Source organism: Salmo salar, chromosome ssa08, assembly GCF_905237065.1.
Source record: "Salmo salar chromosome ssa08, Ssal_v3.1, whole genome shotgun sequence".
NCBI lineage: Eukaryota > Metazoa > Chordata > Actinopteri > Salmoniformes > Salmonidae > Salmo > Salmo salar.
Window position 1 is genome coordinate 14,008,059 of NC_059449.1, and position 17,395 is coordinate 14,025,453.

The 17,395-nt window shown below is 49.5% G+C and overlaps 1 protein-coding gene across 7 annotated transcripts in view; it reads left to right on the forward strand.

Annotated features, from left to right (window-relative positions):
* Positions 1 to 17,395, forward strand: part of znf827 (zinc finger protein 827) — a 112,726-nt gene that overhangs the window by 34,920 nt on the left and 60,411 nt on the right. For 6 of the 7 annotated variants that reach the window (XR_006770779.1, XM_045722762.1, XM_045722761.1 and 3 more), the window contains exons 2-4: positions 9,180 to 10,511; positions 15,929 to 16,104; positions 16,605 to 17,106. Coding sequence is in view for 6 of the 7 variants with exons in the window: in XM_045722762.1 (XP_045578718.1) it covers positions 9,180 to 10,511; positions 15,929 to 16,104; positions 16,605 to 17,106 (2,010 nt within the window). In the remaining variant the exon portion in view is untranslated. The remainder of the gene's footprint in view (positions 1 to 9,179; positions 10,512 to 15,928; positions 16,105 to 16,604; positions 17,107 to 17,395) is intronic. The other variant, XM_045722760.1, reaches the window with a different exon arrangement.

Below are 17,395 nucleotides of genomic sequence, written 5' to 3' on the forward strand. Positions count from 1 at the left end.
AGAGACTGGATCACCACCACCACCACTGTACTGTAGAGACTGGATCACCACCACCACCACTGTACTGTAGAGACTGGATCACCACCACCACCACTGTACTGTAGAGACTGGATCACCACCACCACCACTGTACTGTAGAGACTGGATCACCACCACCACTGTACTGTAGAGACTGGATCACCACCACCACCACTGTACTGTAGAGACTGTATCATCACCACCACCACTGTCCTGTAGAGACTGGATCATCACCACCACCACTGTACTGTAGAGACTGGATCACCACCACCACCACTGTACTGTAGAGACTGGATCACCACCACCACCACTGTACTGTAGAGACTGGATCACCACCACCACCACTGTACTGTAGAGACTGGATCACCACCACCACTGTACTGTAGAGACTGGATCACCACCACCACCACTGTACTGTAGAGACTGTATCATCACCACCACCACTGTCCTGTAGAGACTGGATCATCACCACCACCACTGTACTGTAGAGACTGGATCACCACCACCACCACTGTACTGTAGAGACTGGATCACCACCACCACCACTGTACTGTAGAGACTGGATCATCACCACCACCACTGTACTGTAGAGACTGTATCACCACCACCACCACTGTACTGTAGAGACTGGATCACCACCACCACCACTGTACTGTAGAGACTGGATCACCACCACCACCACTGTACTGTAGAGACTGGATCACCACCACCACCACTGTACTGTAGAGACTGGATCACCACCACCACCACTGTACTGTAGAGACTGGATCACCACCACCACCACTGTACTGTAGAGACTGGATCACCACCACCACCACTGTACTGTAGAGACTGGATCACCACCACCACCACTGTACTGTAGAGACTGGATCACCACCACCACCACTGTACTGTAGAGACTGGATCACCACCACCACCACTGTACTGTAGAGACTGGATCACCACCACCACCACTGTACTGTAGAGACTGGATCACCACCACCACCACTGTACTGTAGAGACTGGATCACCACCACCACCACTGTACTGTAGAGACTGGATCACCACCACCACCACTGTACTGTAGAGACTGGATCACCACCACCACCACTGTACTGTAGAGACTGGATCACCACCACCACCACTGTACTGTAGAGACTGGATCACCACCACCACCACTGTACTGTAGAGACTGGATCACCACCACCACCACTGTACTGTAGAGACTGGATCACCACCACCACCACTGTACTGTAGAGACTGGATCACCACCACCACCACTGTACTGTAGAGACTGGATCACCACCACCACCTGTACTGTAGAGACTGGATCACCACCACCACCACTGTACTGTAGAGACTGGATCACCACCACCACCACTGTACTGTAGAGACTGGATCACCACCACCACCACTGTACTGTAGAGACTGGATCACCACCACCACCACTGTACTGTAGAGACTGGATCACCACCACCACCACTGTACTGTAGAGACTGGATCACCACCACCACCACTGTACTGTAGAGACTGGATCACCACCACCACTGTACTGTAGAGACTGGATCACCACCACCACCCTGTACTGTAGAGACTGGATCACCACCACCACCCTGTACTGTAGAGACTGGATCACCACCACCACTGTACTGTAGAGACTGGATCACCACCACCACCCTGTACTGTAGAGACTGGATCACCACCACCACCACTGTACTGTAGAGACTGGATCACCACCACCACCACTGTACTGTAGAGACTGTATCACCACCACCACCACTGTACTGTAGAGACTGGATCACCACCACCACCACTGTACTGTAGAGACTGGATCACCACCACCACCTGTACTGTAGAGACTGGATCACCACCACCACCACTGTACTGTAGAGACTGGATCACCACCACCACTGTACTGTAGAGACTGGATCACCACCACCACCACTGTACTGTAGAGACTGGATCACCACCACCACCACTGTACTGTAGAGACTGGATCACCACCACCACCACTGTACTGTAGAGACTGGATCACCACCACCACCACTGTACTGTAGAGACTGGATCACCACCACCACACTGTACTGTAGAGACTGGATCACCACCACCACCACTGTACTGTAGAGACTGGATCACCACCACCACCACTGTACTGTAGAGACTGGATCACCACCACCACCACTGTACTGTAGAGTCTGGATCACCACCACCACTGTACTGTAGAGACTGGATCACCACCACCACCACTGTACTGTAGAGACTGGATCACCACCACTGTACTGTAGAGACTGGATCACCACCACCACCACTGTACTGTAGAGACTGGATCACCACCACCACCCTGTACTGTAGAGACTGGATCACCACCACCACCACTGTACTGTAGAGACTGGATCACCACCACCACCACTGTACTGTAGAGACTGGATCACCACCACCACCACTGTACTGTAGAGACTGGATCACCACCACCACCACTGTACTGTAGAGACTGGATCACCACCACCACCACTGTACTGTAGAGACTGGATCACCACCACCACCACTGTACTGTAGAGACTGGATCACCACCACCACCACTGTACTGTAGAGACTGTATCACCACCACCACCACTGTACTGTAGAGACTGGATCACCACCACCACCACTGTACTGTAGAGACTGTATCACCACCACCACCACTGTACTGTAGAGACTGGATCATCACCACCACCACTGTACTGTAGAGACTGGATCACCACCACCACCACTGTACTGTAGAGACTGGATCACCACCACCACCACTGTACTGTAGAGACTATATCATCACCACCACCACTGTACTGTAGAGACTGGATCACCACCACCACCACTGTACTGTAGAGACTGTATCATCACCACCACCACTGTACTGTAGAGACTGGATCACCACCACCACCACTGTACTGTAGAGACTGGATCACCACCACCACCACTGTACTGTAGAGACTGTATCACCACCACCACCACTGTACTGTAGAGACTGGATCACCACCACCACCACTGTACTGTAGAGACTGGATCACCACCACCACCACTGTACTGTAGAGACTGGATCACCACCACCACCTGTCCTGTAGAGACTGGATCATCACCACCACCACTGTACTGTAGAGACTGGATCACCACCACCACCACTGTACTGTAGAGACTGGATCACCACCACCACCACTGTACTGTAGAGACTGGATCACCACCACCACCACTGTACTGTAGAGACTGTATCACCACCACCACCACTGTACTGTAGAGACTGGATCACCACCACCACCACTGTACTGTAGAGACTGGATCACCACCACCACCACTGTACTGTAGAGACTGGATCACCACCACCACCACTGTACTGTAGAGACTGGATCACCACCACCACCACTGTACTGTAGAGACTGGATCACCACCACCACCACTGTACTGTAGAGACTGGATCACCACCACCACCACTGTACTGTAGAGACTGGATCACCACCACCACCACTGTACTGTAGAGACTGGATCACCACCACCACCACTGTACTGTAGAGACTGGATCACCACCACCACCACTGTACTGTAGAGACTGGATCACCACCACCACCACTGTACTGTAGAGACTGGATCACCACCACCACCACTGTACTGTAGAGACTGTATCATCACCACCACCACTGTACTGTAGAGACTGGATCACCACCACCACCACTGTACTGTAGAGACTGGATCACCACCACCACCACTGTACTGTAGAGACTGGATCACCACCACCACCACTGTACTGTAGAGACTGGATCACCACCACCACCACTGTACTGTAGAGACTGGATCACCACCACCACTGTACTGTAGAGACTGGATCACCACCACCACCACTGTACTGTAGAGACTGTATCATCACCACCACCACTGTCCTGTAGAGACTGGATCACCACCACCACCACTGTACTGTAGAGACTGGATCACCACCACCACCACTGTACTGTAGAGACTGGATCACCACCACCACCACTGTACTGTAGAGACTGGATCACCACCACCACCACTGTACTGTAGAGACTGGATCACCACCACCACTGTACTGTAGAGACTGGATCACCACCACCACCACTGTACTGTAGAGACTGTATCATCACCACCACCACTGTCCTGTAGAGACTGGATCATCACCACCACCACTGTACTGTAGAGACTGGATCACCACCACCACCACTGTACTGTAGAGACTGGATCACCACCACCACCACTGTACTGTAGAGACTGTATCACCACCACCACCACTGTACTGTAGAGACTGTATCACCACCACCACCACTGTACTGTAGAGACTGGATCACCACCACCACCACTGTACTGTAGAGACTGGATCACCACCACCACCACTGTACTGTAGAGACTGGATCACCACCACCACCACTGTACTGTAGAGACTGGATCACCACCACCACCACTGTACTGTAGAGACTGGATCACCACCACCACCACTGTACTGTAGAGACTGGATCACCACCACCACCACTGTACTGTAGAGACTGGATCACCACCACCACCACTGTACTGTAGAGACTGGATCACCACCACCACCACTGTACTGTAGAGACTGGATCACCACCACCACCACTGTACTGTAGAGACTGGATCACCACCACCACCACTGTACTGTAGAGACTGGATCACCACCACCACCACTGTACTGTAGAGACTGGATCACCACCACTGTACTGTAGAGACTGGATCACCACCACCACCACTGTACTGTAGAGACTGGATCACCACCACCACCACTGTACTGTAGAGACTGGATCACCACCACCACCACTGTACTGTAGAGACTGGATCACCACCACCACCACTGTACTGTAGAGACTGGATCACCACCACCACCACTGTACTGTAGAGACTGGATCACCACCACCACCACTGTACTGTAGAGACTGGATCACCACCACCACCACTGTACTGTAGAGACTGGATCACCACCACCACTGTACTGTAGAGACTGGATCACCACCACCACCACTGTACTGTAGAGACTGGATCACCACCACCACCACTGTACTGTAGAGACTGGATCACCACCACCACCACTGTACTGTAGAGACTGGATCACCACCACCACCACTGTACTGTAGAGACTGGATCACCACCACCACTGTACTGTAGAGACTGGATCACCACCACCACCACTGTACTGTAGAGACTGGATCACCACCACCACCACTGTACTGTAGAGACTGGATCACCACCACCACCACTGTACTGTAGAGACTGGATCACCACCACTGTACTGTAGAGACTGGATCACCACCACTGTACTGTAGAGACTGGATCATCACCACCACCACTGTACTGTAGAGACTGGATCACCACCACCACTGTACTGTAGAGACTGGATCACCACCACCACCACTGTACTGTAGAGACTGGATCACCACCACCACTGTACTGTAGAGACTGGATCACCACCACCACCACTGTCCTGTAGAGACTGGATCATCACCACCACTGTACTGTAGAGACTGGATCACCACCACCACCACTGTACTGTAGAGACTGGATCACCACCACCACCACTGTACTGTAGAGACTGGATCACCACCACCACCACTGTACTGTAGAGACTGGATCACCACCACCACCACTGTACTGTAGAGACTGGATCACCACCACCACCACTGTACTGTAGAGACTGGATCACCACCACCACCACTGTACTGTAGAGACTGGATCACCACCACCACCACTGTACTGTAGAGACTGGATCATCACCACCACCACTGTACTGTAGAGACTGTATCATCACCACCACCACTGTACTGTAGAGACTGGATCACCACCACCACCACTGTACTGTAGAGACTGGATCACCACCACCACCACTGTACTGTAGAGACTGGATCACCACCACCACCACTGTACTGTAGAGACTGGATCACCACCACCACCACTGTACTGTAGAGACTGGATCACCACCACCACCACTGTACTGTAGAGACTGGATCACCACCACCACCACTGTACTGTAGAGACTGGATCACCACCACCACTGTACTGTAGAGACTGGATCACCACCACCACCACTGTACTGTAGAGACTGGATCACCACCACCACCACTGTACTGTAGAGACTGGATCACCACCACCACCACTGTACTGTAGAGACTGGATCACCACCACCACTGTACTGTAGAGACTGGATCACCACCACCACCACTGTACTGTAGAGACTGGATCACCACCACCACCACTGTACTGTAGAGACTGGATCACCACCACCACCACTGTACTGTAGAGACTGGATCACCACCACCACCACTGTACTGTAGAGACTGGATCACCACCACCACCACTGTACTGTAGAGACTGGATCACCACCACCACCACTGTACTGTAGAGACTGGATCACCACCACCACCACTGTACTGTAGAGACTGTATCACCACCACCACTGTACTGTAGAGGAGGGGTTTAGGTTGTTTTTAACCATATCCTCGGCTGTACAGTAATGTGTAGTAGTGGACTAGTACTGTGTGTGTGTGTGTGTGTGTGTGTGTGTGTGTGTGTGTGTGTGTGTGTGTGTGTGTGTGCACGCTGAGCCCTAGACAAAGCCCCCCCCCCCGGAGCCTGGGCCAGAGATATGACCTTGTGAAATGTCAGCCCGCCCACGTGGTGGCCCTGCCTGTGTCTCTCACACACACACACACACACACACACGGTGGTCCTGCCTGTGTCATACACAGCCGTGGCGGCGGGGTGCGGCAGAGGGAGCATTGTAGCATTACGGCTAGCCTAGCGTCTTGAGGTGTAGTGTTGCGTGGAGGAGTCTCGAGACCTCAACACTAAACCCAGAAAGGAGAGCGAGAAAGGCAGGGGGAGAGTTAGGGAAAGAGAGGGGAGGGCAGCAAAGGGCAAGAGAGATGAAGGGAGAGAGGGAGAAGGAGAGGTCAATAGAGAGAGCGATAGAGGGGGGGATAGTTCAAATTCACCCCCCCCCCTCCTCAACCCTCCACTGTGTGCTCCTGAGACCTCAGGTCAGCAATCTAGCCATTTCCCACTAACGACATTACAGCCATTAGGGCCTGGCTGCTTTCTTTCTGTAGCATGTCACATGGACGCGGGTCATGCCTCGCATACTTCTCCCCTCTGGCCCGGCTCAGGTGACTAAAAGCTTTCAGTGGGAGTGAACGGCGGCCATGGAAAAACAGTAGGTCTTAGACCCGCTGACATTCTCTCTCATTCTCTCTCATTCTCTCTCTTTCTCTCTTTCTCTTTTTCTCTTTCTCTTTCTTTCCTCGCTTAATGTCGTCTTAGGAAATGTGAAGGAAGACACACAGTGCATAGAAACACACGCAAAGGGTGGCACACACACAACATAAACTGTGTAGAAAAAGAGAGGTCAGGTCTCTGGTTGTAAGGTGTAGTGTCCTGACTCCTGTAAGTGTTCAGTGTCTTCTTTTCCCTGCCCTGGCCTCTGCCAGGGTGTGTGTGTGTCCTGATTCCTGTGTGTGTGAGATGGAGTGTGTACTAGCGTCCCTGCGTGGTGGGTAGATTTGTAGCTGTACATGTACGCTTGGTCAGAGCGGTCGGGCCACGGTTGCGGTCACCTCTCTGGCCCATAGTCGGTGACGACCAGACCAGATGTGAGCTGACTCTAATGACCCCTGCGGGTGGGGTTGCCGAGGCAACCGCTTTCCCCTCTGCCTGTAAACAGAGAAGCAACCCACCAGTGTTCTTAGACGGGGTCGCCAAGGTGAAGACTAGCCTTGATGTGTGTGAGCAAGAGGGAGAGAGAAGAGAGCTCAAATGACGTGTGTGTGTGCGTGCGTGCGCGTGTGTGCGTGTGTGCGTGCGGAGAGGAGAGATTGTGTCTCAGTGTACGAGTGTCATGGCTTCTCTGACCTTTTTTTGTTATTCTCACTGTTTTTTCTTCAGTTGATGCTCAATGGGTTTATTTTTTTGTTGAAGCCTCTACTGTCCCTCCCCTCCTCCCAGTACAGTATATGGAAAGGGGTTAATATGTTTCAGGAATACTCACTTTCTTTTGTTCGCCCTTGTCTGGCAAGATGTAATGTTTTGCTTATGAATATTGATACACCAAGTGTATATTAATGACCCTGGGTGACCTTAACCCTATCCTTATTGGCTCCCTGGTGGTATCTGCATCCTCATGAATATTAAACAGGCTCTGTAACCTCCATTACCCTAATCTTTGCTGTCTAGCCTCACGGAAGGTCCTGTTGTCATGGTAACCCTGTTACTAAACTCCTTGGGAGGAGAAAAAAAATTGACCCTGGGAAAAAAACATATGTTGATCATAAAGGATTGAAAAATCATTCAAGTTATTTTATCCACCGTTGCTGGTGATTCTCAGTGCTGAGAGAAGGGCTTGGGAAAGCTGGTGGATTTTGTTGCATTAAAGCTCCTTGGATTTTCGGTGTTATTATGATTTTTATTATGATTTTCTTCAGTCATTGCCAAGGCAGTGAGTTACCCCTTGCTGAGAGCGCCGAAGTCTATTTGGTATTTTGAATAGGCTGTTCCCTTTGTACTTAGCAGGTAAATAGAATTGAGAGTGCTCACTTGTGATAAGGAGGCGTCAGAATGAGTGTATAGTGTAGTAGTCTGGCTCACTTTGTAATCCAGGGGACAGGTGACTACTGACTTGTTGATTTACAACGTCAACTCTCAAATCAAGGCTGTTAAAGTCAATGCCTCCTAGATTGTCATTTAAGGATGCGCTCTCAAACTTTTGTATAATTTTTGCCAGTAGTTTTGAAATTGATTCTCAAGAGCCTAAAGTGGTCCCCGTTTTTTTTTGTGTACTCCATCATCAAATTGTGCATTACATCATCCGTTTGGTATGATATGTTACATCCTGCAATTTTGTAAAAAAAAAAAAAAATCCTACTGTTACAGATTTCTTGTGCTTAAGATCCTGGAGTTTATCTTTAATGACAAAATCCAGTCCGTTCCTGGGTAATGTTCATTAGGGAACACTGTTAGTAAAACATTGTGCAACAGAAAAAGCTAAAACAAGTGTTTTCATATTGGATATGTTCAGGTAGCACCTCCCCGTTTCCCTCCGCTTATGATCCAATGAACATGACCCTGGTTTGTCCTCAGCTCTGATCATGATGATCCCTTCCTCCTCTCTTTTCCTCTCACCAAACGTCTCTTCTTCTCTCCTGTAGATGTGGACAGCGTCGAGGAGGGTGGGCCCAACGGGGGCTGCTGTCCCGTGGAGGACGACGGCGGCGTTGGCGGCGGTGGCTGGTATGGGAACGCCTCCGACACGCGCTCCGAGTCGTCGTACAGCGGCGACATCCATGACGACCATGAGCTGTTCCTCCACGGGGGCTCCTCTCCCACCCCCTCCCCAGACCGACCTCCGGAACACCCCGACACCTCGACCGAGAGCTCCCTGGGGGGCTGCCCTACGCCTGTCCACAGCCACCACCACCACCACCGGGCCTCCCTTGAGCTCCTGAGCCTGGGGGTGGACGGAGGGGTGTTCTCTGCCCAGGATACCCTTTCCTCCGTGGTATCCTCGCTCTATGGAGAGGCTGCCTCCGAGGCCCTGGGAAAACCCCTGAGTAGTAACCTGCGGCGCCTCCTAGAGGCTGGGTCATTGAAGCTGGATGGGGAACTTCTGGGGAGAGTGAGAGGAGGGGGAGGAGAGTCGCCCCCTATAGGCTTAGCTCCAGCCCTGACCCTCTCCCCCTCCTCCCATCATGCTCAGCAGCTAAGTGCCCTCGCCCGAAAACTGGCGGCCAATAACAACAACAACAACAGTGGAGGCTCCGCCTCGGCCTCGCCCGCCTCTGTTGCCATGTCGACCACCGCCATCAAGCAGGAGCCCTGCGACCCCTTCGCCTCGGTGGTCACCCCGAGCAACGGCGCTGGCTTCGTGTGGGTGGGAGTGGCCGGCGACGGGAAGTGGCCCCCGGTGGGTTGCTCCGCCTCCAGCGGCGGGTCCAGCCTATCACCGGACTCGGCCATCCAGAAGCTGAAAGCGGCAGCCAACGCGGTTTTACAGGACAAGAATGCCACCGTAGTGGCCTCGTCTACTTCCTCTTCATCATCCTCCTGCTCTACAGTACCCACCCTGGGAGGAGGGAGCCGGGGAGGAACGGACGACTCGGTACGCTTTGATGCCTTCACCTCCCCCTTCAGCCCTCAGTCGGCCAGCTCCACGCTAGCAGCCCTGTCCAAGAAGGTGAGCGAGCGCTCCCAGACCACCTCCTCATCATCAGACCACCAACCCTCCCCCGGCTCCTCCTTCCTCTCCCTGGTCTCTATGACTTCCTCGGCTGCGCTCCTCAAGGAGGTGGCAGCCCGGGCGGCAGGGAACCTCCTTGCTGATAAAATGGAGGCCCCAACAGGAGGAGGGGCCATCCAGGAGGACATCAAGCCCCTGCTGGACAGGAACCAGAAGGCAGGGACCCCCACAGGGCCCCAGAGCACCATGGACCTGCTGCTGCCCTCCACCCCTAAGGGAAGGGCCAAACCCAGCAGCCAAGCAGGTAGGCTAATCCACCCTGACCCTACACAATTTCTTCCTGAGGTGGCATTTGTTGTCAATAAGCCTTATGGTGAGTTTTTGGATATACAGTAGCAAGCTACATTCAGTTTTTTTTGTTGCAGTTTGGTAAATGTAACGGTGAGTTTATCAAGATATTATGTCAGCTACGTTTTGTCGTCGTGACAAGGTTCGAAACATTGAACCTTTTGTATAAACCTTGCGACAAACATAGTGCCGCTATCCATCAATTCCAGAAGGTGTTGTTTCTCTAGCAAGGTTTTCTACAACAATGAACCGTTGTGGAAGGCCTTCCCAACCCCAGGTTGAACAGAACAACAACAGCAGATTTTTTTAATGCATTTCAATCAGTTATTTCACCTTGCATTTTTCAAGGGTGTTTGTCAGTACTAGTTTATTTCACTTTGCACATCCTGAACTGTCCTCGGATATTAAATCCTCTTCAGCTTTTCAACTTGTTTTGAAACTATCGTTTACAGATATTCTCCAAGCTTTTGCTTATTATATGGAATTAAAGCTGGTCTCTAAGAAAATGTTCTAATATGTTGAATTTATATTACACTTTAAGGACGTACACATTTGATTTACTGTATTACGAATGCCCCACTTCACATACATTCGTATTTTTTTTTAACAATACGTTTTTTTTTTATTCATAAGAAATTATTATTTTAAACTATTTTTCACAAATTGAATGATTCGCTTCACAATTGTAGTGGTAGGGATTCGGTTCAATCGCTGTGAATCGAATCATGCGAACAGTAAAATAAAAAACGTAGTAGCCTTCCTTTTGGATTATGCCACTATAAAACTTTTGTAGATACTTTAATAAGTTGATTTCGCAAGCTAGCCAGTAGTCAGCTTGCAGTGAACTCTTCTAAGCTAAGATAAATGACTCATCTAGAATAGGTACATTTCCTGAAGAAAATGTGTGCTTGCTTCAGCTGTCCAAAAAATGTATTTTGTTATAGTAATGGAACGTATTAAATGAAGATTTCAAGCTGAATAGAAGCTGAAGCAGTTTAATATAGTAAGAATAGGTCTGATTACTTTAGTATAATGATATATATTTCAACTAGCACATCAATCATGAACAATGGCAGAACTATGCCTTCACTGCTTTCAATGGTGCTATTTAACACGGGAACCAATGCAGTGAATTAAGTGATGATGCCCTCGAAGCCGGTGTTGGGAGGATATATTGTCTCGGGCCGGCAAACCGTGCCAATATGTCCTCCAAACACCGGCTTCGAGGGCATTATCACTTTTATACAACGCGTTACCGGTTACCAACATATTCAAATAATGATTGACATATTTTCATTAAAAACGTTATTTTGATGAATTTATTCATACTATTTCATCCTTCCACAAGATATAGTCCCGAAACAAATCTAGGGTTGCTACCCAAGCCGGTTGGTCGTTCGTTCTACTGGTTCGGTGGTCAGAGACGCGACCCAGTCGTTCGTTCTACTGGTTCGGTGGTCAGAGACGCGACCCAGTCGTTCGTTCTACTGGTTCGGTGGTCAGAGACGCGACCCAGTCATTCGTTCTAAATGTTCCATTGCCATACTGGCTGGAAACGTTCTTATCCCTTGTTGCTAGCTAGCCAACTACGGCTAACTTTACAGTCACGTCCAACGGTGCAGAAAGAATAACAACAGTGGCTGCATTTGTTTAAGCTGTATTCTAGTGACATTTATTTGGATACATCCATAACAATGAGCTAATAATGCGCGATTTCACCTGGCATAGAAATGTGCTCTCTCGTCAGGACAGTGTTGTTCAGAGGAGCTAGGCAACAACACAGCTAACACAATCACTTCATCCTGAAGCTGGAGAGACTAGAAAACTAGCTACACTTAGTTTCGTTTTACCTTTTATCAATTTACCTTTTTTTTGTATATATCCATAAAAATGATGCCAGCTGATAAATTATTTAGACTGGCTGAGAAACGCTGCCTGCCTCTCTCTCTCGTCCCGACCCCTACACGTTCATTACTATGGAACAGTTGGAGATCGAATCGGAATGTTGAAACAATGTTGCAAATGTCGGAGAGACAGTAAGGTTTATACAAATCTTTTCTGTTGAAAACTAAATGTTAGTCTAAAAGAAATGTGAGATAATGTCTAGATGCTTTTTGTAGAGGAGATGAAGTTAATAACGTCCCTGCCTGGGCTGAGACAGTGGATAGCGCAGTCAGATGAAACAGACTAAATAGGCGTTTTAACGTCATAGATTTAGTTGGTGGTAACTTGTGGAATAGACACTGGCTGGAATGTGCTTTTAACCAATCAGAATTCAGGATTAGACCCACCCGTTGTATAATTTGTAGGGTACCCTGACTGGGACTCAAACCCTGGTCCCTATGACTCTCATTATAAAACGGCTAAAATCTCATGGTGAGGTTTGTATTTACTTTATTCATGTATTTGAATTTTTTTGCTTGCTCGCCCCACTTTTGATAGAGAGAGAGAGCGAATCCCCCTCCCCCTCTGGCCTGAGTCTGGGAAAAGGTCTGTGGGCCTGGCAGGATGTCCAACCCAAACCATTTGCACTCGGATCTGCGGTGTGTGCTCTCAGCACAGTAGGAACCGAGTGTCCATATCCGTGTCTGTTCTGCAGACGCTTCTGGCTCCAACAACCTCCCTTTACCAGTCACCTCTGTACAGACTGGTGGAGGTTGGAGCCAGAGGAGTCTGCAGTCAGGGCCTTCTCCTCTGTCCTCAGATCAGCATTCAGCAGACTCCCAGCCAAACACAATCCCATCAGTTTACACTGGGCAGGTCCAGAATAGACTATGGGTGGCGCACAGTACTACACAGAGCCATGACTACATGGAACTCTATTCCACATCAGGTAACTAACACAAGCTGTAGAATCAGATTTAAAAAATCGATACAAAAAAACCTTATAGAACAGCAGGGACTGTGAAGAGACACACACACACACACACAGTCACACACACAGACACACACAGTCACAGACACACACAGTCACAGACACACACAGTCACAGACACACACAGTCACAGACACATACATACACATGCTGACTCATGCACTCTGCACACATGTATACATGGGTTTTGTGTTGTAGATATGTGGTAGTAGAGTAGTGGCCTGAGGACACACTTAATGGGTTGTGAAATGTAATGTCATGTAATATTTATAATTGTATATAACTGCCTTAATGTTGCTGGACCCCAAGAAGAGTAGCTAACGGGGCTCCTTAATAAATACAACACACACACACACACACACACACACACACACACACACACACACACACACACACACACACACACACACACACACACACACACAACTCTCTCTCCTCTCTGAAAATGAGCAGCCTTTAGGGAGAACAGTGGAGTGTGTTCCAGGGTAGATGGATGGCCACTTTTGAAGGATTGTGTCGTAACCCTTAAGCCAAATCTAAAATGGCTGGATCAAATTGACTTGAGATGGATGAGAGGGAGAGAGGCAGTCAATGTAATATTCTGTGATCTGCATGTTAAAAAGGGTTGTCGGCGGTAACCTGCAGCCGTCAAGGTCGCGGTGGAATGCTGTACAAATGCAGGTACTTGTCTGGTGGCCAGACAGAAAAAACATGCCCTTGGTTATTGATTGTTTTGTTTTGTTTTATTGCAGTTGGCTGGTCTGGTATGAAATTGTTACACATTTGGCCTATATTTAGTGTTACATAAATCCGTGTAATTCTACATATTTTAGACATTTCTTGATAATTGATCTTGATTGCCCTGGAGAGAGAGAGAGAGAGAATCCCCTATCTGATGTACTGACCAGTTAAACGCTGTTCCATCTTTTTTCTATCTCCTCCACCTCTTCCCCTACATCCTCCAATGAGCAAGAAGTCCACAGTTATCTTCTCTCCTCTCTCTCCCCCCCTCTCTCTCTCTCTCTCTCTCTCTCTCTCTCTCTCTCTCTCTCTCTAGTCCTCCCCCTCCCCCTTTCTCTCTCTCTCTCTCTTTCTCTCTCTCTCTCTCTCTAGTCCTCCCCCTCCCCCTTTCTCTCTCTCTCTCTCTCCTCCCCCCCTCCCCCTCTCTCTCTCCCTCTCCTCCCCCCTTCCCCCTCTCTCTCTCTCTCTCTCCTCCCCCTCTCTTCTCTCCCTCGCTCCAGTCGGTTGGGCCGCAGATGGCAGTTTATTGTTGCAAATAGGCAGTCTCGAGGTTTTACACCCGGGGTCAATGAATGGCTGAGCGCGGTAATTTCACCAAACACTGATTACCAGATGTTTTCCAAGGAACAGGAGGAGAATACTTATGAAGCCATCGATGACAGGTCCGTGGTGAATTTGTAATGCAATCATGCCGCGTCCTAATAAGCCCAATTAAACTGCGTAATAGAGGCCGGAAATGAAGCCAACAACAATAATCGAGATAATAAAACATCCTTGAGTTTGACTTATTTTGTTCGCAGACGCACAGCAGGCTTTGTTGAACGTTCTCAGCTTGAGGTGTCTAGAGGTCGTGTCTCACCTAGTAGAGGTGTGGGAATTGTGACAACGTCAGTAACCTTAGTGAGGCTCCGTAGTCCGTAACTCCTCTCTGGAAAGGAAGGAATGGACTAGTGATTGGGGGGTGGGGAGGAGGGGGGGTCGATAGTTGCATATCGCAATATTATTTTGGGACGATATTGTATAGATTTGTTAATAAAATCCAGGTAGCATTAGCTAGCGCTAGTCGGCTGTACCTGCGCCATAACTAATGGATTTCTGATCCTATAGCTTGTTCTCCATGTTCTTTTTAAAATAGGGAGCCAAGATGTTTTCAGCACTTCTATTTCCATGACTCATCAAGACTCGTGTTCTCATTGCTCTCTCTTGTCTCTCTGCAGCAGACATATGGTGAGCAATATGTTTGGAACATCAAATCGCAATAAAACTGCAGTATATGGAATCGCAATACATATAGAATGGTGAGAATCGTAATGCATATTGTATCGGCACCTTAGTATCGTGATAATATCGTGTGGTCAAGTCCCAAGCAATTCCCAGCTCGAGAAATGGACTTGTTCCAATACTTCAGAAATGTATCCTTCACCTTCCTAGCTTCCTTTTTTCCCTTGAGGTAATCACAGATCTGACATGGGCTGGATTGGGGAAAGCTATGAAGTGGAAACCTTACGTATACCTTACCAGACACTTATAGATCGGATAGGTGTACTGACATCAAGCAAACGAGGAAGGAATGACGCATTGCTTAAGTATTTGTTCAGGGGACTGTATGCTCTAAATTACTTGTATTTTTACTGAGCTGCCCTTCTCAGCCAGGTATCCCTTGGTAAATAATTATTCTGACCTCACTGGAACTCCCTGGTTAAATAAAGGTGAAATAAATAAACGTCTCATCCCCTCTTTTTCCTCTACTCTCCCAGGTTCCCCGGGGGAGGACGGAGGGAAGCCGTTCCAGTGTCCGGTGTGTGGCCTGGTCATCAAGAGGAAGAGCTACTGGAAGAGACACATGGTGATCCACACCGGCCTGAAGAGTCACCAGTGTCCCCTGTGCCCCTTCCGCTGCGCCCGCAAAGACAATCTCAAGTCCCACATGAAGGTGAGATGATGGGAGCCTGTGATGCCTCCTTTGACCTTTGACCTGTAACCTCGTCGTTTTATCCATCCTCTGAGGTCGTAATCGTGGAAGTGGTGCTAATGCTACTAATTGCTCAAAGGAAGGGAGGTGCACGCTCTAGTCAAAGTCACCTCTAGTGTAGCGGGTAACGTGCCTCAAATTATACTGTAGTTAGTAGACCAAAGCTAGAGGGGATTTTAACAAGAGCGAGAAGCTCCAGGTGTTGAGGGAATCCTTACTGTTTTACGCTCTTATTTAATCTCTTTTACTCATTTTATTTCAATGATTTATTTGCATAGGGACAGATACAATTAGCCCGAGACATTGACACACGTTGAATGGACAACACGCCGACGCATTTCTCTATTGTACCTTAGGCAAATTTTCAGTGTCTTGTCCTCAAATGAGCATCATTGCTTTGACTGTTGTTACCGTGACAATGCGGCGGTACCCCCACCACTCATCCTATCCCTGTATCCCAGGTCCACCAGCATCAGGACCGGGGCGAGACGTTCCAGTGCGAACTTTGCCCTTTCACCTCCTCGCGCCACTTCAGCCTCAAGCTCCACATGCGCTGCCACCAGCACTTCCCCCGCTCCGGGTCCGCCTCCGACGGGGTCAAGGTCAAGGAAGAGGCCACCACGGACACGGAGGGCGAGGGGTCACTCATGGGCGATTACAACCCCGGGGAGTCCCCTCTCCAGTCAGACGCAGGGAACCAGAGCTCCCCTGGAGTCTCCAACCACCACGTCTATATAAAAGAAGAGCCCCAGGAGAGGGAGCTGTCGGTGCTGTCGCCCTTCACCCTCTGCAGGGACAGGGAGCGGGAGCGACCTGGTAGCAGTGGCAACTCCCTGGACCTCTCTATGGGGGGAGTCGGGGTGGGGGTGCGGTCCAGTCCTGGTGGAGGTCCAACGGCGGCGTCCCTCTTCAGCCCGGACATCACCACCAAGACAGCCACCGACCTGCTCATGAAGCTCTCAGGTAACCATGACAGCAACACCCATCAATAACAACACTCACTATCGGCCACCCAGTCCAACACCTATTCATCACTGAAGAGATTTCACAAAAGGTTTATGTAGGCGTTAGACTAGTGGGCAACTTTTGATGGCCATTTCAGGACTTTTTACCGTCTTAGCATATTTCTTAGGGTTTCGTCATGAATGTCAATGAACGTCAACTCATCAATCCAATAACCCCAACACTCCGCTTTGCCTCTCCAATAACCTCATCAACAACAAACACGCTATCGTTAGCCAGAATAACGCTA